The sequence below is a fragment of the Brachypodium distachyon genome, chromosome 1, assembly GCF_000005505.3.
Source record: "Brachypodium distachyon strain Bd21 chromosome 1, Brachypodium_distachyon_v3.0, whole genome shotgun sequence".
Classification (NCBI taxonomy): domain Eukaryota; kingdom Viridiplantae; phylum Streptophyta; class Magnoliopsida; order Poales; family Poaceae; genus Brachypodium; species Brachypodium distachyon.
The window spans coordinates 6,626,538-6,649,640 of NC_016131.3; the positions used below are offsets into that span (position 1 = coordinate 6,626,538).

At 49.5% G+C, this 23,103-nt stretch overlaps 3 protein-coding genes across 3 annotated transcripts; all 3 read right to left on the reverse strand.

The window, feature by feature from the left end:
• Positions 1-1,822: 1,822 nt before the first annotated feature.
• Positions 1,823-3,859, reverse strand: LOC104582417 (protein JINGUBANG). Its single transcript, XM_010231943.3, has one exon. It carries the CDS (start codon positions 3,633-3,635, stop codon positions 2,181-2,183), a length of 1,455 nt encoding a protein of 484 aa, XP_010230245.1. The 5' UTR covers positions 3,636-3,859; the 3' UTR covers positions 1,823-2,180.
• A 1,048-nt stretch (positions 3,860-4,907) lies between these two features.
• LOC100831787 (linoleate 9S-lipoxygenase 2) lies at positions 4,908-8,378 on the reverse strand. Its single transcript, XM_003559890.4, has 6 exons — positions 8,094-8,378; positions 7,692-7,987; positions 7,376-7,598; positions 6,913-7,251; positions 6,719-6,804; positions 4,908-6,622 (listed from the first exon to the last, which is right to left on the reverse strand). The coding sequence occupies exons 1-6, from the start codon at positions 8,290-8,292 to the stop codon at positions 5,171-5,173; spliced, it is 2,595 nt and encodes an 864-aa protein (XP_003559938.1). The 5' UTR covers positions 8,293-8,378; the 3' UTR covers positions 4,908-5,170.
• Positions 8,379-14,743: 6,365 nt separating this feature from the next.
• Positions 14,744-18,232, reverse strand: LOC100833634 (linoleate 9S-lipoxygenase 2). Its single transcript, XM_003559896.3, has 6 exons — positions 17,957-18,232; positions 17,561-17,853; positions 17,202-17,424; positions 16,773-17,111; positions 16,547-16,632; positions 14,744-16,440 (listed from the first exon to the last, which is right to left on the reverse strand). The coding sequence occupies exons 1-6, from the start codon at positions 18,153-18,155 to the stop codon at positions 14,989-14,991; spliced, it is 2,592 nt and encodes an 863-aa protein (XP_003559944.1). The 5' UTR covers positions 18,156-18,232; the 3' UTR covers positions 14,744-14,988.
• Between the last annotated feature and the right edge of the window lie 4,871 nt (positions 18,233-23,103).

Genomic DNA, 23,103 nt, shown 5'->3' on the forward strand with positions numbered 1-23,103 from the left:
TTACACTCTGCCACGTTGCTGGACCTCCGCACAGTACCTTGGACCAATCTTCTCGGTCGGCTCACGCCATTACTGCTTTCTTCCTAGGACCGTAGAGCGCGTGTAGACGTACTCACGTACTGTAAATTCGCCTAGTTATTTGGACCTTTTTCTTCGGTTGCTATGTGTACGCTACTCCGTACCCAGTACTTGTAGCATTACTACTCCGTTGTGCTGATCTCGTGTTATTATGGTATGCACGGCGCCGATTGTGGCCGTTTTACGGCGACCATCTGCGCGCGCGATGCATTGCACGTGATCCATCGGTGCGTTGCAGTACTACTACTACCCACTATCTTGGTGAGGAGGGATAAGAAAAGACGACGTCGGATTCGATTCCTCGTTTACAAAAGCATGAGTGTTTAATTTGGACCGTGTTCAGGCACGTATGATACGGAAGAAACAGGGAGGAACCGGCCAAGGCAGGCCGCCGACGCCGAGTCGGTTGGCCCGTCCGCTCTGTCTACGTGCGTGCGTGCGCGAGGACGCATGCGGCGTAGGGACAGCACTTGGTGCGATTTGGCCGGGCCGAGTATGGACAGACAAATGAAAAAGGCAGAAAGGCGACGGGGAAACTGCCCCCCTTTTTCTTCCCCACGCGAATTTCCTAGCAGTACATCTCCCGCTTTCTTTCTTCCCCCCCGGGGAGAACTGGCACGCATGATGCCTTCCTTTTGGCGATCCATCATCGATGTGCCTTTCTCGCAGGGTGACGATGTGCTGCAGCAGCGTCCGTCTGGATTTTCAGACTAGCCGGAATTGAAGGCAAGCGCGAGGACTTGTTTATTTGCGAAGGTTTGGTGCCGCGTCGATATCGGCAGCCTCTTCGATCGTTTTGTTTGGGCGTACTACTTGACAAAATGCTTACTGCCGGGGCATAATATGGACATGCTGGAATTGCTCGGCTTACACTGTAGGCTTGCACTTGGGCACCGTTCTCGTGCTCGTACCCAAAAGGCCAAAACGTACGTCGGCACAGAAAGTCGAATCACGATGTTATGATGCTGCGCTCCTAATGAGTAAATGGCTAGTCCGTGGATTTGATGTGACCGGTGCGCGGCCGGGGACTCGATAGTCCGCCGTAATCCCGCCGGCGGGCGACCAGTGCGCAACCGAAAGGTGATGTACGTGATTGATGCCGATGTGATCCGGAGGGGCGAGCTCGGCAACGGCCAAATTAACACGGCGCCGCGGCGTTGTTGGCAAACTTCGCTACGATACGAGTCTGCGACTGCGAGCGTGCGGGGCGGGTGCGAAGCACGATATTGGTTTGTTTTTTTTTTGAGGGGACGAAGCACGATAGTGATGTTCCTTTTGTTTTTTTACCACTCTTTGGGCCGCCGGATGGCGATGTTGAATTCGATGACCATTCTGTTCTCCCAAACGTGGCCCAACTACAAACGAAGGTGCAGCCCAGAGAAATCAAGATGGGCTGCTATTATGTTGCAGAGAAAATAAGGGTTCAGCAGTAGATCAGATTTCCAAGGTCATGACAACGAAAGCCCATCTCGGCCTTGTTCTGGGCCTCACGGCCAGAGACCAACTACAGGAAATCACATGCTTGTTGCCTTTCAGAACCATTTCTGGTTCAGTTGTTGACTGACTGTTTACCACGAAAATGTAACTCCAACAAGACAATAAAGAACAACAATGTATGAAATTCGATTAAAATAAGAGAGCACAAAAGATGTATACTTTGGTTACAATTACAAACCAGATACAAGCAGCTAATTAATTGCATGTGCCAATTGGAGGAGCAACAACAATCTAGATCCACTAAAGCTTAGAACTCAATTGGTCCTTTATTGATTTCATCCCTTAACACAAAATCAAGTTAAGTTCAACTATTACACAACAAATATATAATCACGTTGTATACGAGGATTTCCCTTAGCCACGTTCCGAAAAAAGCAAACTTACCTAGATTCATCACTATACCACAACTCCAGATGTTCATTCCCCGGGCATGGCATGATCGATGTCTTTGCCGTTCAAGTCATCATCAGTATATATATGAACAAAATCCAGAAACTCCTTTGGTTAATTAATCCGTGAGTCAAGATTGTGATTGCCCACCGAAGAGTGGACACTTCTTCTTCTTCTTCTTGCAAAACTGGTTGGGTTGGCGCGTGTTGTCGATCTTAGCGGAAGGACGAGGAGCTGCCGGCCCCGAACGGGTCGCCGGGGTACCGGTCGAACATCTGCGGCCCGTCGCCGCCGCCGGGTCCCTGGAGCATCGGGTCGGGGGCCTCGTCGGACACGCGCCACACCTTGATGGACTTGTCGAGGCTGCCGCTGTACACGATCCACCTCGAGGCTCCGTTACTGCTGTCCCCGCTCTCGTTGGCGGCCGCGGCCACGTTCTCCTTGTTGTACTCCACGACGGCGAGGCACCTGATGGGCTCGGTGTGGCCCGTGAGCACCGACAGGCAGGAGTGCACCCCGGCGTCACGGCGCCACACGAAGATGGTGTTATCCGCCGAGCCGCTGAACAGTAGCGCCCCGGCGGCCGCGAGGCAGAACACGGCCTTCTTGTGTCCTCTCAGCACGCCGCCGTGGACCAGGTGGCGCTCGCCCTCCCAGCAGTTGACGAGCCCGTCGGAGGACCCGCAGTAGAGCACGGGCGCCACGGCGCTCACGGCCAGCGCGTTCACGGCGTGCTCCTGCTTCAGCAGCGTCTGCACGGCGGAATGCTTGGTCCCTTTCCCCTGCACCTCGCGCTTCCACACCTTGACGGTCCCGTCGGCGGATCCCGTGAAGACGAGCCCGTCGAATGCGGCCACGATGGCGTTCACGTTGTCGTCGTGCGCCACCACGGACTCGAGGCACTTGGAGTCGCTGATGCGCCACACCTTGAAGGTGCGGTCCCATGACCCGGAGTAGAGCAGGCCCTGGGACGGGTCCGTCGGGCTCAGGCACGACACGGCGTCGCTGTGCCGGATCCACAGCGCCGACCGGTTCTTCCGGACCTCCACGTAGTTGGACGGGTTGAGTGACCCGCGCAGGAAGTCACGCAGGCGTGGCAGGCTGCCGACACGCTTGTGGAGGCCGTTCTTGGGGGACACTTTCCAGACACGGATCTTGCCGTCCTGGTGGCCCGTGAAGATGCGCTCCCCGGAGATGACGATGGCCTTGACGAGCCCACTGGAGGACTTGAACCCTCCCGAGTCCTTCTGCTTGCGCCAGACGCGGATGTTCTTGCTGTCGGAGCCCGTGTAGAGCGCGTCGCCCTTGGCGGCTAGGGAGTAGATGTGGCCTTCCTCCCTCACCAGGGAGCTGATGAGGCTGGTGCCTGGCGCCATGGTGGCCGGCGCCGCCATGGACGACGCCTCGCTGTGGTGCGACCAGGGGGACGCCATGGTCTGGTTCCAGGGGGACATGTTGTAGGGCGAGCACTCGCCGCTGAAGCTGGTCGGGTAGTCGTTGTAGAACCCGGGGCTGGCGCCGCCCGTGGCGGACGAGCTGCTCTGCCTGTTGGAGCACTCATCGTCGGTCCCGGAGTAGTTTGGGTCCGAGTGCGGCATCGGGAGCGGGATGTTGGAAGGGTGCGAGCGCGGGAGTCCGCCGCCGGCACCTTCACCGTCGCTATCTCTCATAGGTCTCTTGCCGGAGGCCGGGGCGGTGGAGAGAACTGCGAAAGGAGGCGAGGACAGGGGATGTGTATGTGCGGGGGGGAGGGGAGTGAGAGGCGAAGAGAGACTGGCGGGAAGCGAGAATGTCGTTCGGACCAACGGCCGGGGCCACGCCCCCCGCGAACGGCGCCCTGTCACCGGTTTATTTACAAACAGGCTATTTTCACTTCGAGGAGCCGCATGCACAACAAAATGTGATCGATTACTAAACTTGGACTCCTAAATTCAGCTCGCCGTGTTATGTATGCCTGCCTCCAGACCGTACTTTTGGCTTTTGTGACCATGAATCGTAATGTTAGGAATGCACACTTTCGCATGATTTTGCATTGACTGGAAGCAGCTCCACATCGAACGGCACGGACGGACAGCTCTGCCACCGTACGGTGAATTAAAAACAACTCTCTCCGCGTTGTAAACTACTTTACCCGGAGAACTTTTCTTCTTCAAAATTGTTGTCCTTTTCAAAAACACTAGCACGGTGGCCCGCGAGGCCCGCGACGCGAGAAATGCGCGGGCATGTGTTGATGTTTTTTTTCCCACTTTGTACCTCTTTTCAATCCCTGCCATACGGGTGTACTCCATGTGGCCGGATTTATATACAAGGCCCGCACGAGATTTTATAAAGGGTCTTTGGCGAAACATTACTACTTGGTAATACTACGTTATTGTGACACAAAAGTGATATCGTTGTATTCGTATCGAAAAACTCAATCAATAGTATAACGTTTACATAGCTACATTTTTTTTATAATTGTTTGTCAAAGTTTGACCAGAGAACTTCTCTTCTTCAAAATTGTTTTTTCAAAAACATAATAGAAGTAAAAGGACCATCTACTTCTCGGTCTACTTAAAAATAATTATTTTCAAACAACAATCATATCAATCCGATTAACCTGCTTGTGGAAAACGTTCCTCAGCAGGTAGCAACCAGATCGATCTTCCTCGTTTCATCCCGAATGAAAGCTTGGAAGAATCACCTAACAGATGATACACATTTCCAGTTGAAAATTGATCACTCGTCAAACATTTTGGTGGGGCCAATACCTCAGAATTTCTCAGTCTTTTGTTTTACTTGCATTGATCTTGCATGGATCTCAGTGATTGGATTAGATGGTCGTTAACATTGACTTTAAAGTTTTTATTTCTCGGTTCCTTTAGAAATAACAAAATCTAATAAACAATATTGTAATGTTCTTTCGAAAAGATAAAACCCAACAAACTTGAACATGAAGCAAATGGAAGAAACAGAAGATTAGAATGGCTTCATTAATAGGCAAATGAAAGGAAATTTTACACATTGGCACATAAACCATCAGGTAGCAGCACGTAGTCGGCTGCTCGCACAACACTCTCGGTGCTGATCGAACAATACACACCATCGTACGTTACATTATTATTCGAGGAAATCATCGGTTGTTCCATAGTCCTTCCAAACACAGTCATCAACACCCTCCGAGCCGATCGGTGCTGATACGTGCACCATGTATGTAGCGACCTCCTCAGATGGAGATGCTGTTCGGGATGCCTCTAGCCGTGAGCCCTTCAGCATCGCCCTTGCGGTCGGAAGTGTTGGGGTAGAGTAGCATGTACGGAAACTTGGCCGGCCCAACACGGTTCTTGAGCTTGGGGTTCCCGTTCATCGCAACCACCTGGCTTTCGATGCTCTCCAGTCTCGAGCCGAACCGCTTGAACGCCTCTAGCGCCTTGGCATCTGACGTCCACTCCGGTGTGTCACGCTGACCGAGGTAAATCTCGTCAGAGGAGTGCTTGGAAAGGATCTCCAGTAGTGAGATGCCGATGATAGCCTGCAACTGGTTGGTGATGGTGCGAATGAACACCTTCTCTGGCTCGCGCATCAACAACGCATATTCCTCGCTGCCAGGCTTCGGCATCGGCCGCCGGCTCGCTGATGGCTTGTTCGGGTGGTAGCCTGCATATGGGTACTGCCCGAAGTTGACGGCAGCGTGCAGGGCCGACCCGGTCCAGATGATGGTGGCGCAAGCTTTAACAAGCTCCCCCACTGTCTGCATCTTGGGCCACCATGGCGCGTCCTTGAGGTCGCCATGGCCCACCTCACGCACCTCCTTCCACCATGCCTGCAGCTCCACGTCGCCCTGGAGCACGGCATCGCTGGGGTAGTAGATGGCCAGGTAATCCGCCGCCCACTGCTCAATGGCGTTCCACACAGCCAACCCGTCCGCGGCGTATGGGTAGTCCTCGAGCAGCAGCCGCACCTTGTGCGGGCTCGACGCGTCCGGCACCGCCATGCCCCTCTTGATCAGATCCTCGGGGAGCCCCTGCTGGGTGAAGTTCCAGTCTTTATAGGCGACAGACGACATCTCCATCGCGTACTTGCGAGGGAAGACAGTCATCTCGATGATCCCACCGGCGTTGATGAGCAGCCCCCGCGCCCGTGCATTGATGTTCATCGTGTCGCGGTAGTGCGGATGCAGGAGCTTGTGCACAGGGTGGATCACGCTTAGCTGCCTGTTCGTGGCGATGATGAAGGGCTCCATCACAGCGTGGGTGTTGAGCCAGTGACTGATCAACTGGTGCCAGCCGTAGTCATTCACGGCCACATATGCCTTGGCGAGCTGCCACACCCAGCCCTCCACGCCGGTCGAAGCCGGCGTGTACACGGTGCTGTCCGGGGTTGTCAGGCCGCCCTGGAGCAGGGGCGAGCTCAGCTCGATAGCCACCGGCGTGAGCGTGCCGTCGCCTCGCAGGAAGAGCAGAGTCCTGGTGGCGTAGATGTAGCTACCATCGAGGTTGTTGATGTTGACCAGGAAAGGCATCAGGTTGTCGTGTTGGTCAACGATGTACAGCTTGTTGCCGGCGAGTGCCTGCTGCACGGTGAGGCCCTCGAGGCTGTTACGGATGTGAGCGTCGGTGATAGTGCTGGTGTGGTCGCCGTACTTGCTGGGGTCAAGAGTACTCTTCGGAGGGAACTCCTGGTGTGCAGTGAATTAAACCTTTAGTTCTCTTGCCAGTGAGTAATGCTTATCTAGCAAATTCATTCATGTACTACATGCATATCGTGGACTTACCGTTACACGTTTGATCATCATCGGGTTCACGCCAGCAAGCATCTCCCTCGCGAACTCATCATCAGTCATCCATGCTTTCTCATTCTCTGCGTGTGAATTTTTTTTACATGTCAGAACACAATAGAAAAATCGAGCAACAGAACACATACAAATAAACCGGTGTGGATTATTTTGTGCGATAATTACGCACGTACCCTTGATGATTTGTGGCTTTGGGAGCTTGAGGATGTAGTCACCGCCGATGGGGATGAGGTCCTTGACGAGCTGGAGCGGGAAGCGCTTGCGCATCTCCTCCAGTGCCGGGATGTTGGGAAGCTTGAGGCCGCCCTCGTAGAGCTTGACGATGTCCTTGAAGGAGTCGAACTCGCCGGGGGACAGGTCCACGTACGTGCGGATCGCGGGCACGATGCCGTCCACCAGCGCCTTGATGGTGTAGCCGAGGAAGTCCGACTGCTTGAGATGCCCAAACAGCTCGTCTCGCGGCACGTAGATGTTCTGCACCACCGGCAGCAGCCGGCTCTCATGGTCGGGCTCTGCGCATCACCATTGAGTGGATCGTTAATTAGCTTTTATTCGATGGTGCACAGCCCAGCTAGCTAGCTAATTGAACCGCGCGTACGCGCACGGGGAGAAAGAGGGAAGAAACAGAGCACGCACTTGTTTCCGAGGGCTTGCGGCCGGTGCGGCAGCGGCGAGGGTAGGGGAATTCCTTTGTGCCGCCGAGGATTTCACGGTTGTCGCCAAGGTCGTTGTAGACGTCGTAGCGGTAGACGCGGTCGTGCTCCTCGTAGGGACCCTGCTGGTCGTCGCCCCTCAGGTTCTGGAGCTCGTCCTCGCGGTACGGCTTCAGTGCCACCGGCATCTTACTTGGCAGGTACGTCTGCACACGCGCGTGTTATATATGTTGGAACTGAACATATATACTCTACCATAATTACAAGCATGGTTCGTGAACAAGTAGAGCTAAACTCACGTCGTTGGAGAAGAAGACGCGGTTGTAGCGGTACATGCCCTGCGGATACACCCATGAGTTGGCGACGAAGACGACGGTGCCGTGGCCGGGGACGTTGTCGAGGGTGATGGTCTTGAGGAAGAACTCCGAGGCGTGGTTGTTCTTGACGATGATGGCACCGGGAACGCCCATCTTCTCCACCGCCCAGTCGAACGTGACCCCGAACTTGGTCTCCCCAGCCGTGATGAACGGCAGCCTCGCCATATTCCACTGCTCCAGGCTCGCCTCCGCTCCTACCTTCCCCCGGTTCCCGTTATCTGCTCGCAATCGCATACGTATTACACACAAGGAATTAGCATGGTTTTGTAAGTCACAGACATCAAATAAGTACGGAAAGGAAAGGCCGATCGAGAGGGTGCTCACTGGGGTCGACGACGGTGGAGCTGATGAGCTGACAAGTGACGCCTCGGCCGAGGAACTCGGTGATGCCATCGACGAGGGAAGCGCTGAAATCGTTGAACTCGAGCACGTTCTTGCGCATCAGCACCACCGAACCCTTGAGCCGGCCATTCTTGAGCCCCCCGGTCAGGTCACCGAGGACATTCAGACCGCCGCCGAACATATTGGTTTATGCTTGTACTAAGGGTGAACTGTGCTACTATTTGGTAGTGCGGCTGGCTAGCTGTGGCGTGTGAGCTTGAAGAACAAGGAGGACGCTATTTATAGGCAGGTGAGACTGCGACGAACTTAGAGTTGAGCACTGTAGAGATGTTGGACTTTGGGGTCTACATTGGCCAATCTAGTTGATTATTAGGGCCGAGATCAAAACAAGATCTTGGTTGTACATTAGTAGTACTCCCTACCAGGGATGGAGCGCGTGGGCTGATTATTAAGGCCAACAACCAAGGCGATATCTCTCTTTTCTTTTGAACGCTAACCAAGGTCCTCATATCTCAATTGTGCATAGCGTACGCGCTAGCCCGAGGTAGAATTGAAGGCCATGTAGATCAATGTGTTCTATCCTGTCTCTATTTTTACCTCTCTCTTTTTTGAACAAACTAATCTCCATTTTTACTTGGGTGTTGGAAAGCATGCCAATCAAGCCTCAAGTAGATAGCATCGGCTTGTGAAACAGTGGAGGTGATTAAACTCGAGATCAGCTGATTTAACGTTGTGTAGAAATGGAGATAATTTGAACGTTCGGCTGGATTTAACGTTCCAAAATATAACATGTTCTATCTTTGTTCTAAGACAAAAAAATTAAAAGTTCACCAAAGTTATATATTCCGTAACAATCTATCATCATCTACAACTCTAAATTAGTTTCATTAAATACATCATGATATATATCTTCATAGTATACTTATTATTGGATATTGTAGATATTAGTATATATATTTTTGTATAAACTTGGTCAAATTCTAAAAGGTTTGCCTTAAAACAAAACTAGAACGTCTTATATTTTGAAAGAAACAGAGGAAGTACTTATGCTCAGTCTGCCGTTACTAATCTATGCTGTGCTGAATTTAGTTCATAATATATGTGAAAAAATACATATAAAAGCATAAAAGAAGTTGGTAAAACGGGTGGAACAAACAGGATTATTAGAATCTAATGAGATGCTAAACACAATCTTAAGCAGTGTTATGCCAGTAACTCGTGGCTAGTCCAAATTCTATGGTGGCTGGTCTGATTTGAACCAGGATGTACTTCTTTTTTCTTAGAAACAATACGATGAACTATGAAACTGTTCATCTAAACCTTGGACTTTGTGAAACCATTTAACCTAAACCTAATACGTTTCTGCGAAAGGACTTTATTTTTTTGGTTCACAAACCCAAAGAATATGAAAAGAAAACATAGATGTCAAGAATGCTACTCCCTCCGTCCCTAATTAATTGACCCCGGCTTTTTTCAAAAAAAAAACCATGTAAATTCTTGAAGTAAACATGGCAAATCTATTAGAAAACAAATAAAAACAAAATTTTCATTTTGTCATGTAACTCTAGCCGCGCAATTTGCGCGGGTAACCACGCTAGTTTTTAATAATGGGACAAAAGATCTGGATGTTGCCTTTTTTTTGTTTTCTAGAATATTTTCATCTAATAAGGCATAGAGCCAAACCGAAGATGGTACGAGTGCCTGGCTAGATACTTTATGATTTCTTTTCTTTTTCCTCCCAGTACATACCCTCCATTGTAAACACCATTGATAAATAAAAAATGACACAGTGGAGACCTTTCCCACTGTTTTTGTGTCAAATAATAAATAATAAATAATAAAACACGGCGCATTGTATGCATTTATCTACGGTCGACTCTAGGTTACATGGAGAAAATCAACACCCATTTTACATTTGTAGATGTCCTTGCTGCTCACGCAGGTTTGAATCAGATAGTGTTCATTTTTTGATTTGTATCTCGAGCTTGGGATTAATATTTGCACCAATTTGTGCATATTAGTTTTCTCTTCGATCCCCAGATTGGTTGGTGGATCGAGTTGACCCGGATTTGTTGACGCACTGTTCTTAATTTTCTTCTTGTGCAGTTGTGTTAGAAATGAAAAACAATTTGGCGCAAGGGGCGTACGTACCCTTAATTTTCTCTCGACGATAGTGCCGATGATGATTAAAGTCGAGTAGAAAATAGACCATGCGATGCACGCACGTCTGTAGCATGCATCTACGTCGGGTCCCGGGACAGGGTATTCATCATCTGCTCCTCCGGTTCTTCACAAGCATCAACATGCCAAATGCCATGTTGCTGACATGATTGCGTCAGGCATAAATTGTTTCTTTCCTTCCGGCCGGCCCCCAACGGCAGATCGAGCGATCATCATAAATTGCAACAAACTAATCTGGCATCAGACGCATAAACAACGTTTCAACTTTGACTAAATTTAAATGCATCTATACACTAAGTCATGTTTAGATACATTCAAATTTTGATAAATTTAAGACATATTTTATTGGACGGAGGGAGTACTCCGTTTGTAAATCACGCCTGTTGTCATGCCTCTGTTTTTCAAAATATCTTGCAGCTGAACTACAAATTAACCTGTCTGCGATTGAACTAGCACTCGCTGTACGAAATATGCGGATCAAGCTCGGGATACCGAATAAGTCTTGCTGATACATTCCCCGAAAAAAAGGAAGCCTTGCTGATACATGCATTAAGTTCGAGGATAAAATAACTAGATGGACCACATTAATTAGCTAGCTGAACTTGGACTTGTGTGCACGATTGCCTTTCGCAAGAAACCTGGTATTTCCTCCTATCCATATTAATCGTCAAAATATTACATGTATCTAGACGCTTTTTAGAAATAAATACATCTATATTTGAGCAAATTTGAGATAATTAATATGGATCGGAGGGAGTAGTATAGTCCAAAGTAGTGCTACTCCGTACGTTTGATTGCGTCGGTTAATTAGTTACTAAGCACTCTCACGATTCATAATAAGTGTCTCAAATCTAATACAACTTTGTATAAAATCTGAAACACTTATTATGAATCAGAAGGAGTAAAATGTTACGTGTGCCTTGCGCGTCCTTAAATGGCGCCTCTTTGATTTGTTAAATTTTTTTGTTCCGTTCTCTGAATGTGTCTTTTTTCTCATGATTTTTGTTGTTTAGATTGATGTTAGCTAGGCACAACCCTGAAACCTTACTGGTTGCAAGGTAAAGAACTTTTTCTACAGTATTGAGATAACAATTTATCTATTTGGAAAACGTTATGTAATTGTTTTGCTACGGAACGTTCTGTTTCTCCCACTCCAAGGCCTTGTTAGCAGCGCGCAGCCCACCCGTGCGCTCTTCCCTTTGTCGCTTCGTCTTCCTCTGCTCGAGGACGCACGGAGACTGCTCCTCATCCCCAAATCTCTGATCCCCTCCTCATTTCCTTCTCCTTTTCCTCCTCGCGCCTCACCTCCTCACCACCATGGCCACCTTCTCTCCTCCTCGTCTGCCACTGCCGCACCTCCGTGCCATCTGCCATACACGGTGGCACATGCGCAGCCTCCACACGGCACCCGCTCGCAGCTCCTCTACACACGACGGCAAAGGGGTAGGGCAACTCTATCCAGCGACGTCGGCCTCCCAGCCGCCATCCACCTTGAGATCAGGGAGGATTTTGCGGGCTCGTGGTGGTGACCGGCAACGGCAAGGGCTCGGATCGGGCCAATGCGGTCGGGTACGTGGACCCGGATGAGCACCTGAGTACAACCTGACCCACAGACAGACCGACGTCTACTCCTTCAGCGTCCTCCTCATTGAGCTTGTCACCCCCCCCTCCGAGCGCCACAACAACCTCAACCCCTATGCCACCACCAAATGGGTGAGGTATGATACGATGGTGTGGATTCTTACCTTGATGTGGTGCAGGTGTTGCAGAAGTACATAGTACAGAGGGGGCATATGCAGTGGTGGCCATGTACCTGAGGCTGAGGATGAGCCCGACATTGGCGGCAGCGACGGGCCGGGAGGATGTTGGTGCTGGCGGAGTGGTGCGTGACATGGGCGAGGAGGGAGTGGCCGCCGATGTGTGGCGGTGCAGGAGATAGCAGGAGCCGTGGCAGGAAGCACCAGCCGCCACCGCCACCGAAGACAGGAGCTCGGAATGGGTGAGTCGATGATGCCGAAACCGCGTTTTCAGGCCACCACACCATGCAGCATGTGGTTCTGAAAGTTAGATAATGTTTTGTAATGGTAATTCATACAGTTGTGGTCTCTGAATGCTTGTAGGTAATCGTCCTGGCACCAATATAGTTACCCACATGTTAATGTTACAATGATCATCATGTCACCAACTTAGTTAGTTCAGGTTAGAGTGATCATCCTGCCACCAATTTAGTTACCCATATCTTTTAGGTTACAATGATCATCTTACCACCAATTTAGTTACTCACATGTTTGGGCTGTAGTTATCACTCACCATTGATGTAGTCATCACCTGGCATTGGCGTACACATCCAATTGTGTAGGTTACTGTGATCTTCCTGACACTAAATTAATCAACAGTTCTGGCTATATTTATCAACCCAACATATAAGTAGTTACCCAACTCTTTATCACATGTTCAGGCTAAATAAACCCAACATAGATGTAGTTATCCAACATTTTAGGCTATAGTTAATTATCAACACAACATAGATGTAGTTACCCAACTATTGAGGATATACTTATCACTTTGATACCGATGTAGTATCTGACATTCGGGCTATAGTCATCAACCTAATAACATACATGTAGTTACAGAGCTGCTGAGGCTATACTTATCACCCTGGCAACAATTTAGTTCTCCAACAATTCAGGTTATAGTTACAACCCGACATTGATGTACGTGGGTTGGTAAGTTCATGCAGCGTTGTTGGTAACTTCGTGTACAGTGGTCTGGTAACTTCATGCATTGTATGACAACTTTTGTGCCATGTAGGTTTGTACTTGTAGGGGTGGTAGTTCTATCCACTCTCATTGGATGCAACTTTTGTGCACTGTGTGGGTTGGTGACAATAGGCACCGTGTGCCGGTAAGTCTATGTGTTGTATGTTGATAGCTTATGCACCATGTAGCTAGGTTTGTTTCTTGTAGGGTGGTAATTTTCTTCCCTCCTCATTGAATGCAACTTTCGTGCACTCATGGGTTGGTAACTATATGCCTCGTGTTGGCAAGTTCATGCATTGTTTGTTGGTAGTTTTTGTGGCCATATAGGTTTGTACTCTTTTGTGGTGGTAATTCTCGCCATCTCTACATGAATGCAACTTTTGTGTCGTGTGTATGTGGTTCGGTAACTTTATGAACCGTGGGTCGGTAACTTTATGCGCTACGGGCTGGTAATTTTGTCCATAGTTGGTTGGTAACTGTATGCACCATGTGTTGATAACTTCATGTATTCTATGTTGGTAGCTTTTGTGCCATGTAGTTTTGTACCGTGTGGGCGTGGTAAATCTGTCCCCGCCCATGGAATGCAACATTTGTGCATTGTGTGGGCTTGCATCGGAAACTTCATGCCCCACGTGTCGGTAACTTCATGCCATACAAGTTGGTGACTATACACATTGTGTGGGTAAGTTCATGCACTATGTGTCGGTAGCTTTTGTACCATGTAGGGGCCGAATTTCTACCCTGTGGGGGTGCTAAATCCGTCCCCTCTTTTCGAATGCAACTTTTCTGTACTGTATGGAGTTGGTAACCTTATGCAATGTGGTTTGTTGTGCTCATGGAGTTATTGATCTAGTCGGGGTACAATTGCCACTTGTCGTCATAGCACTAGTATTATTACCTAGCTTTCTGGCAACGGTTACCATAATAGGACTAATATAGTTACATGGATTTTCAGGGTACATGTATCACCATAACAACGACATAATCTAGTTATATAGCCCGTAACTATTAGTGAACGATCTGATAACTCAAATATTATTGGTTGGTAACTTCTAAACTGGTAAAAAAAGTTATCGATACATACCCAACTGAGATCTAGTTTTGTAGCCCTCGTCGTGATGATTTCAACAATGAAAACGGATCATAAATCAGGTGTGGATTTAAAAGTTAAAACATTTCAAAGTTTCAAGCAAAAAAGAATCTTTGCTGACATCATCAATTTTGGTTTACATGCATGCATGCATGCACGGGTAGCAACGGAGAGGACAAAGTTATTTAACTCTGCATGCAATGATCACCGGACTGGTATGGTGCTCGGTCGACAGCCTGTTCACAACGTGTACCCATCCCGCCTCGCGCTCGCGTGCTTCGCTCGCTTCGGCTCGCCCATGGATCGTTCGGTACCTACGTTAGTTACATAACGGTTGCCAAATAGTCAAGTCCTAATGTCTTAAGAGAACTATGAAAAATAGATTGAGTGTGGTTCACTTAAATATAAGAATAATGTAGGCATCATGTCTGGATACAATTACAAAACAAGGGTCCGCCGGATTAATTGCCGGTTTTTTAATTGCATTTTTAGCCTTTTATATGCCATATGGTGCTTTTGAATAGATAAATTTGATGAATTTGAACTTGAATCAAACAGAGGATTACCAATGCCCAAAACTAAAGATCCATGTTGAGAGAGGGTGAAACCACAACATTCGCTTTATTAATTATTGGGGAATGAAGGGAATTTTACATAGTGGTACATTCAGCTTTATGTAGTAGTAATTGCTTCTCGCACGACCCTCCCTTCCTATTATGATCCAACAGGGCACACCATTGTGAATACGTTATTTCATAACTTACTAGTTGGTTCAACACTCCAAGCGCGTGCACTGGCACTCTATAGGTCGATGGGTACATAGTGCATGCAGTTACCAATAACCTTCTCAGATGGAGATGCTGTTGGGGATGCCTCTGGCTGTGAGCCCGGCGGCGTCGCCCTTGAGGTCTGAGGTGTTGGGGTACAACAGTGTGTATGGAAACTTGGCTGGGCCGACGCGGTTCTTGAGCTTGGGGTTCGCGTTCATGGCCACCACCTGCGTCTCGATGCTCTCCAGCCTCGCGCCGAACCGCTTGAATGCCTCCAACGCTTTTGCATCAGACGTCCATTCCGGCGTGTCACGCTGACCGAGGTAGATCTCATCAGAGGAGTGCTTGGAAAGGATCTCCAGCAGCGAAATGCCGATAATGGCCTGCAGCTGGTTGGTGATTGTGCGGATGAACACCTTCTCTGGCTCGCGCTCCAGCAGCGCGTACTCCTCGCTGCCTGGCTTCGGCATCGGCTTCCGGCTCGCTGAGGGCTTGTTTGGGTGGTAGCCAGCGTAGGGATACTGCCCGAAGTTGACGGCGGCGTGCAGGGCCGACCCGGTCCAGATAATGGTGGCACTGGCCTTAACCAGCTCCCCCACTGTCTGCATCTTGGGCCACCACGGCGCGTCCTTGAGGTCGCCATGGCCCACCTCACGCACCTCCTTCCACCATGCCTGCAGCTCCACGTCGCCCTGGAGCACGGCATCGCTGGGGTAGTAGATGGCCAGGTACTCCGCTGCCCACTGCTCAATAGCGGTCCACACGGCCAGCCCGTCCGCCGCATACGGGTAGTCCTCGAGCAGCAGCCGCACCTTGTGCGGGCTTGACGCGTCCGGCACCGCCATGCCCCTCTTGATCAGATCCTCGGGGAGCGCCTGCTGGGTGAAGTTCCAGTTACTGTAGGCGACAGACGACATCCCCATCGCGTACTTGCGCGGGAAGACGGTCATCTCGATGATCCCGCCTGCGTTGATGAGCAGCTCCCGTGCCCGGGCGTTGATGTTCATCGTGTCGCGGTAGTGCGGGTGCAGGAGCTTGTGCACCGGGTGGGTGACGCTCAGCTGTCGGCTTGTGGCGATGACGAAGGGCTCCATGACGGCGTGGGTGTTGAGCCAGTGGCTAATCAGCTGGTGCCACCCGTAGTCATTCACGGCCACGTAGGCCTTGGCAAGCTGCCACACCCACCCCTCCACGCCGGTCGAAGCCGGCGTGTACACGGTGCTGTCCGGCGTGGTCAGGCCGCCCTGGAGCAGGGGCGAGCTTAGCTCGATGGCCACGGGCGCGAGCGTGCCGTCGCCTCGCAGGAAGAGCAGGGTCCTGGTCGCATAGATGTAGCTGCCGTCGAGGTTGTTGATGTTGACCAGGAACGGCATCAGGTTGTCGTGTTGGTCAACGATGTACAACCTGTTGCCGTCGAGTGCCTGTTGCACGGTGAGGCCCTCGAGGCTGTTACCGATGTGCGCCTCGGTGATAGTGCTGGTGTGGTCGCCGTACTTGCTGGGGTCAAGAGTACTCTTCGGAGGGAACTCCTGGTGTGCAATGGATTAATCTTACAATTAGTTCTCTTGTCAGCGAGTAATCTTGATTAGCCAATTTTCATTCATGTACACAACAGTGGTCGAACCGTTCACTCACCGTCAGACGTTTGATCATCATCGGGTTCACGCCGGCGAGCATCTCCCTCGCGAACTCGTCATCAGTCATCCATGCTTTCTCGGTCTCTGCGCGTCAACAGTTAACATGTCAGAGCAGACACAAAAATAAGTTGGAGCAACAGAACACGTACAAATAAACAGGTGTGAATTATTTAGTGCGGAGCAGAGATGGCCATAATAATCAGTCGGTTATGCTAATTACGTACCCTTGATGATTTGTGGCTTTGGGAGCTTGAGGATGTAGTCACCGCCGATGGGGATGAGGTCCTTGACGAGCTGGAGCGGGAAGCGCTTGCGCATCTCCTCCAGTGCCGGGATGTTGGGAAGCTTGAGGCCGCCCTCGTAGAGCTTGACGATGTCCTTGAAGGAGTCGAACTCGCCGGGGGACAGGTCCACGTACGTGCGGATCGCGGGCACGATGCCGTCCACCAACGCCTTGAGTGTGTACCCCAGGAAATCCGACATCTTGAGATGCCCGAACAGCTCGTCCCGCGGCACGTAGATGTTCTGCACCAGCGGCAGCAGCCGGCTCTCGTGGTCTGGCTCTGCTTGCAACAAGTCCATCGTCAGCTATATCGTTCAGGTAGTACTAATTGTTCCACTCAGGAGAAAGTGGAAATTAACGGGGCACGCACTGGCATCAGAGGGCTTGCGGCCGGTGCGGCAGCGGCGTGGGTAAGGGAATTCCTTGGAGCCCCCCAGGATGTCGCGGTTGTCGCCAAGGTCGTTGTAGACATCGTAGCGGTAGACGCGGTCGTGCGCCTCATAGGGCCCCTGCTGGTCGTCGCCCCTCAGGTTCCGGAGCTCGTCCTCGCGGTACGGCTTCAGAGCCGCCGGCATCTGGCTGGGCAGGTACGTCTGCGCGCACACGCATCATTGCATTCCATCAAAATGAGTGACCAAAGCAAGCGAAATGCCGTTCCTCCTTCATTTTTATTTTTGTTATTAAATTAAAGGGTACGTGGCGGATCGATGGAATTAAAAAAAAACTCACGTCGTTGGAGAAGAAGACACGGTTGTAGCGGTACATGCCCTGCGGGTAGACCCATGAGTTGGCGACGAAGACGACGGTGCCGCGGCCGGGGACGTTGTCGAGGGTGATGGCCTTGAGGAAGAACTCGGAGGCGTGGTTGTTCTTGACGATGATGGCACCGGGAACGCCCAGCTTCTCCACGGCCCAGTCGAAGGTGACCCCGAACTTGGACTCCCCTGTCGTGATGGACGGCAGGCTCGTGATCCACTGCTCCAGGCTCGCCTCCGCTCCCACCTTCCCCCGGTTCCCGTTGTCTGCACACGTTATATTATTATACGTGCATATGCGTCAGTACATATAAGTCAGAGTTCAAGCCCGGGAAAAAGAGAAGGCCGCCAGGCGTGGGATGGCTCTCACTGGAGTCGACGAAGGTGGAGCTGATGAGCTGACAGGTGACGCCGCGGCCGAGGAACTCGGTGATGCCGTCGACGACGGTGGCGCCGAAGTCATTGAAGTCTAGCACGTTCTTGCGCATCAGGACGACAGACCCTTTGAGCTGGGCATTCTTCAGCCCCCCGGTCAGGTCGCCGATGATATTCAGACCACCCCCAAACATCTTCGTTTACGTTAAATGGTGCTTCTACCAAAAGGGAACTCTGCTAGTAGTGGCAGTGTGGTGTGTGAGAGCTCGGGGCGCATAACCAGCCTATTTATAGATGGACGGAAGCTGGTCACAGTGCAGGGTAACTTAGAGTAGTAACAAAAACATGTTACTGCTCTCTCCTCATTAATAACATGCCACGTCACCAAATTTACTTAGTTGGCACTTATGTTACCACCTTTGTTACTTCTGATTCTGGGTCTACACGTGACAATAGATTTTATTAGTAGGGCAGAGAGATCAAGATAAGATCATGATTGTACTGTGTACACGTAGCAGGGATGGTGATCGATGGAGCGCGTGCATGGGCCTGATTTTTAAGGCAATCAGGACAAGATCTCATCTCAGCTACCTGTGATATAGCGTGCTAGGGATCGACGGACAGTACAGGGCGCGCGGTAGAACACAAGACCGAGAAATATATTTCACCTGCACACTTGTGTTTTGTACCTTGAGTGTTAGCGATTTGTCGGACGGAATTGTCAAGGAAAAAGAGCACTCTTCTGCAGCTCACACGCGCCGATCCGTGTGCCACGGCGACAGCCCTAGCCTGCGCGTCGCGCCGCGAACGTGTGCGCTCGTGCAGCCACCTACCGCGAGTCCGCGACGGCGACCAGACGTGCTCCCGGCCGCACGACCGGGGCCGACTCGTGCTGCATGCGCTCGCGGCGCGGGGTGTCAGAAATATTTAAAATACTTAAAACTCTGCGCTCCCGCAGTGGCCACGTCATGTGTAGGTGAAGATCGCTTCTGATCGACAGTGGCCGTTGGATCGACCGAAAACTGATCTGGCGGGGACACGTACACCAAATGCATGCCTGCAATTCTGTCCTACCGTGAAATCCGGGGTGACATACGGGCCCGCGTGCGCGGCCACATCGTCAGCAGCAGTCAATGTGCGACCAACCAAATCGGTCTGCCGTATTAGTAGTTGATGGCATCTTCCGAGTAGTGCATATACATAATTTTTATTGAATTGAGAAATATTTTCCATAAGACTATTTAGTTATTTATACGCCTCAACCATGCAATGCATGCCTGTTTTACACCACAGCTGAGAGGAGTACATCGATGTATATAGAGAGGTCAGGGCAATGTGCTGCAACAGCACACAGTGCAAATGGAGCAGGAACAAAAATGACGAAATTCGAAACAGATGCATGATAACTATCTTGTGGAACAATAGAGTAGTTGCGCAATCAAGGGAGTACCATAGTAAGATGAGTGATTACAGGGTGTAAGATTCCAACTTATTTTCTTGTTCATTGGATCACTTATGTATGTTTGGATCGATCGATTGGATTATACTTGTATTTTAAAAAAATATTCGAAAAGGAGGACATGATTGGATTATACCTGTATTTTAAAAAATATTCGAAAAGGAGGACATGTCCCCGCCTCCCGGGTGACCTATACTATGAGATCTAAGGTAATTAATTTGTCTAAAAATGGACGTGTCTATATACCAAAATACGTTTAGATGTAATATTTTGGCACTTAATATGGGAGAGAGGGAGTAGTATACATGTTTAATTTATAGGGGGCTGCCACCCATGTGATGGATGACACACTTAACTGATACACAAGAAGATAATTACCCAGATGTTCTCATCCCTCATGGCTGTAATAATCAAATACTCCTCTGTTTCATAATTTTTGTCTCAAATTTGACCAAAAAAAAAGAATGTATTTATTCCCAAAAAGTGTCTAGATACATGTAATATTTGACAAGAATTATGAAACGGAGGGAGTACATCCTTAGTCCTTGCAAATTGAGAATCACATCATGGCCTACTTGCGGTTGTCGCTTTTTGACGCGACTTATTTGTATTAAAAAACATGATTTTTTTTTTCTTCGAAAAGGAGGAAGATTAAAAAAATGATTTCCCTGTCTTGATCACTATATATATTTTGCCAAGAAACGCCAATGCAATGCTCATGTTAAATGACATGCTAAAATATGATGATACACCTGCGTGGATGTATTTTAGAAAAAAAATATGACATGCTGAAATGATGTTTACCGCTTCCATAACATGAAACTAGGGGTAGAAATGAAATGCGCACAGCTCACTCTTGTTTACTTCTATCCAATGGGAAACTAGGGGTAGAAATGAAATGCGCACAGCGCACTCTTGTTTACTTCTATCCAATGGGCTCATGTTTGATATGGACACTGAAATCGCCGAGGAATGACGAATAAAGCGACAACTTTGCAATTGCAACTTTCTGACAGACGAAATGCGCTTTTGTAGCCTACGCCGAAAACAAATTTTCTCTAGCTTGCTAGGCTTTGGTCCTTCGTACTTTTCGGGAACTCAGATTATTGTAGCCTGTGCCCAAAAACACGTGGATGGCATGGCATGTCATGGCCTCTGCCTCCGTGTATGTACGATCCCCGGCGCGCTGCAATCATGCAAGGTCGCCAACGCAGCTTTTAATCTTGGAGAGTCTCTGAAGTATGAACGATGGAGTCTAGTAGTCCTCCATGCACCAACCGCGGACGTGGCGTTCCGCACTGATGAGTGATCACCGCCTGCATGCGGGGTCGTGTTGCATGCGCGCCGCGTCGAACAATTTTAATTATATTCGCGTGGTGGTTACGCTTGACACGGACGCGCGCATATGCTAATCTATCCGGTCGATGCTGGCAGGGGAACACTAGCTCGTGCATGTAATCCGGATGGACAGACGACGTGCGCTCGTACAAAATTGGCCGATTTAACACTTCTCTTCTGATCTTATCTACAGAAATCAACGCCGGAATGCCTGATACTACCAAACTTTTTGTTGTTTCTGATGGCGTCTTGTATATACGCATTTCACGAATATCTGACCAATGATGAACAGTAAGATATGCAACCATTACTGATTAGTAATCCTTTTCTAAAATGACATTTTTCTAAGATTAAGAGTAAATTTCACAAAACCATACTTTTTTTTGTCTTCCTTATCATAGAACCACATTTAACGTTAACAGTCTCAAAGGAACCACCGCTTTTCGGAAAAAACTTCTCATAAAACACTAATCCGCCAGTTTAAGCTATTTGACAAGCTTTCTGACATGTGAGACCCACCAGTTAGGTGCCACGTGTGCATTCGGGACCGAATCACTTGCCACGCTGGATTTTTAGCTGACTCGGCCCGTTAAAGCCTGTTATCTCCTTTCCCCGATTCCCTTTTTTTCTCCCTAGAAACTTCCGATATACGGAGAAGAAATCGATTGACAGAGCAGCTCAAACAACAACTATGATTCCCCAAATCTCCCCTGCACCGTGAACTCCAACTGCTGCATCCGCCGGAGTGGCTCGAGCAGCGCGCCTCCTGCTGTGACTCCATCATGGGGTGTGACTTCGCCGGACGTGCCCACCACGAAACCACAGCCTGGCCTTGGCGGGAGGGTCCCTCGTCGTGGGTCGTGCCGACAGCCCGACACTGCCGGGGATGGAGAGGGAGAGTGAGGTGAGCGGGTCGTCGTCCTACTCCTCCTCCTCGTCCCTCCGGCAGCGGCTCATGGGGCATTCCGCTGCCGGCTCGAATCCGCTGGTCCTCGCCACCAGGATGTAAATCGACATGCCGCCGGCATGGCTAAGGTCACTACGGCTCGACGCCGACCTTGACCGTGAGGACATCTCCGAGGAGAGGTTTTGGGGATTTTTGTGGGCATGGAGGGAGATTTTGGGCTTGGGCAGTAAAGATCGACTGGGGTGGGTCTGTCGTTCCCTTAACGGGCTGGGTCGGGCAAAAATCTAGCATGGCAAGTGAATCTGTGACCGCACGCATGCGTGGCGTCTTACAGTGGGCCCGGAATGTAAGAGACACTGTTAAACAACTTAAACTTGGTATTTAGCATTTTTTGAGAAGTTCTGTCCCAAAAGTGGGGTTCCTTGAGACCGTTAGTGTTTGTGGTTCCATGGGAAGAAAGACACAAAATATGTAGTTTTGTGAAATTTTACTCTAAGATTAATGAAATCGAGTACTTTTACCTGCGTTTAAGAAAAAATTATGACCACCCCAATACTCTGCAAATGTCCAATCTAGCTATCTGCGGATAAAACTTAAAGACGAAGAAGCCTATATCACTGTCCATTTAGATCGTAGCCATCGACATTGTTTATCCACGACATTTAGCTGGATCTGTGCCCTCGATCACCAAGTCACCAACCACATCATTATGCAGGACAGAGTGAATTTTCCTTCATAGAATTGTTGATAGAGTTCATAAAAGTCATCCTTGATGATGGGCCAGCATTTCTTGATGAAATCTGTGTTGAACCCATCAGGGTCTGGTGATTTGTTGGAGGGAGGGCTCTTGATGACGAGATCAATCTCTTCCTTTGTGAATGGAATCTCTAAAATAGAGAGATCCTGAGCCTGCTGGAAGAGCTCTTGAAGAGGAAAAGTGAGGTTTTGTCCTTCTGATCTGCCCAATCTGTCTCTAAATGCTTGCCATGAAATCAGTTTTCTCTTGCCAAATATCAGCCACGTACCATTTGTTGAAATCTTTGTCCGTTCATCCAATGGTTTTCAAATCTGAAGATCTGAGATTTGGGAATGCCGAACCAATATTGATAGTGTATGGCACATGATCAGAAGTAGATTTAGCCGGTGGATGGGCTTCAGTACCAGGAAAATTAATGGTCCAACTAAGTGAGGTGAAACACCAATCAAGTTTTCCTAGCAGAGGGGAGTCTTGCGTGTTGCTCCAGGTGTATTTTGTACCCTTAAGTGGAAGTTCAATCCATCCAAGGTGACTAATGGCCTCATTAAATTTAAGCATATCTGGGATGTTACCCCTCGGTTTGTTCCTGTCCTCTGGTGATCTTAAGTAGTTAAAATCTCCTGTGATCAACCAATTTACATCATCTGGCGAATCAATTTGGTTTAGCCACTCCATGAAATC

Bases quoted from the DNA above. Each gene is read 5' to 3' on its own strand.
- LOC100831787 (XM_003559890.4), bottom strand. From the start codon at position 8,292: ATGTTCGGCGGCGGTCTGAATGTCCTCGGTGACCTGACCGGGGGGCTC. The intron at 7,988-8,093 runs GTGAGCACCCTC...GATTGCGAGCAG, and splicing joins CTCCACCGTCGTCGACCCCA to ATAACGGGAACCGGGGGAAG. The intron at 6,623-6,718 runs GTAAGTCCACGA...ACTGCACACCAG, and splicing joins TGATGATCAAACGTGTAACG to GAGTTCCCTCCGAAGAGTAC.
- LOC100833634 (XM_003559896.3), bottom strand. From the start codon at position 18,155: ATGTTTGGGGGTGGTCTGAATATCATCGGCGACCTGACCGGGGGGCTG. The intron at 17,112-17,201 runs GTGCGTGCCCCG...TGTTGCAAGCAG, and splicing joins CCGCAAGCCCTCTGATGCCA to AGCCAGACCACGAGAGCCGG. The intron at 16,633-16,772 runs GTACGTAATTAG...GTTGACGCGCAG, and splicing joins AAAGCCACAAATCATCAAGG to AGACCGAGAAAGCATGGATG.
- LOC104582417 (XM_010231943.3), bottom strand. From the start codon at position 3,635: ATGAGAGATAGCGACGGTGAAGGTGCCGGCGGCGGACTCCCGCGCTCG.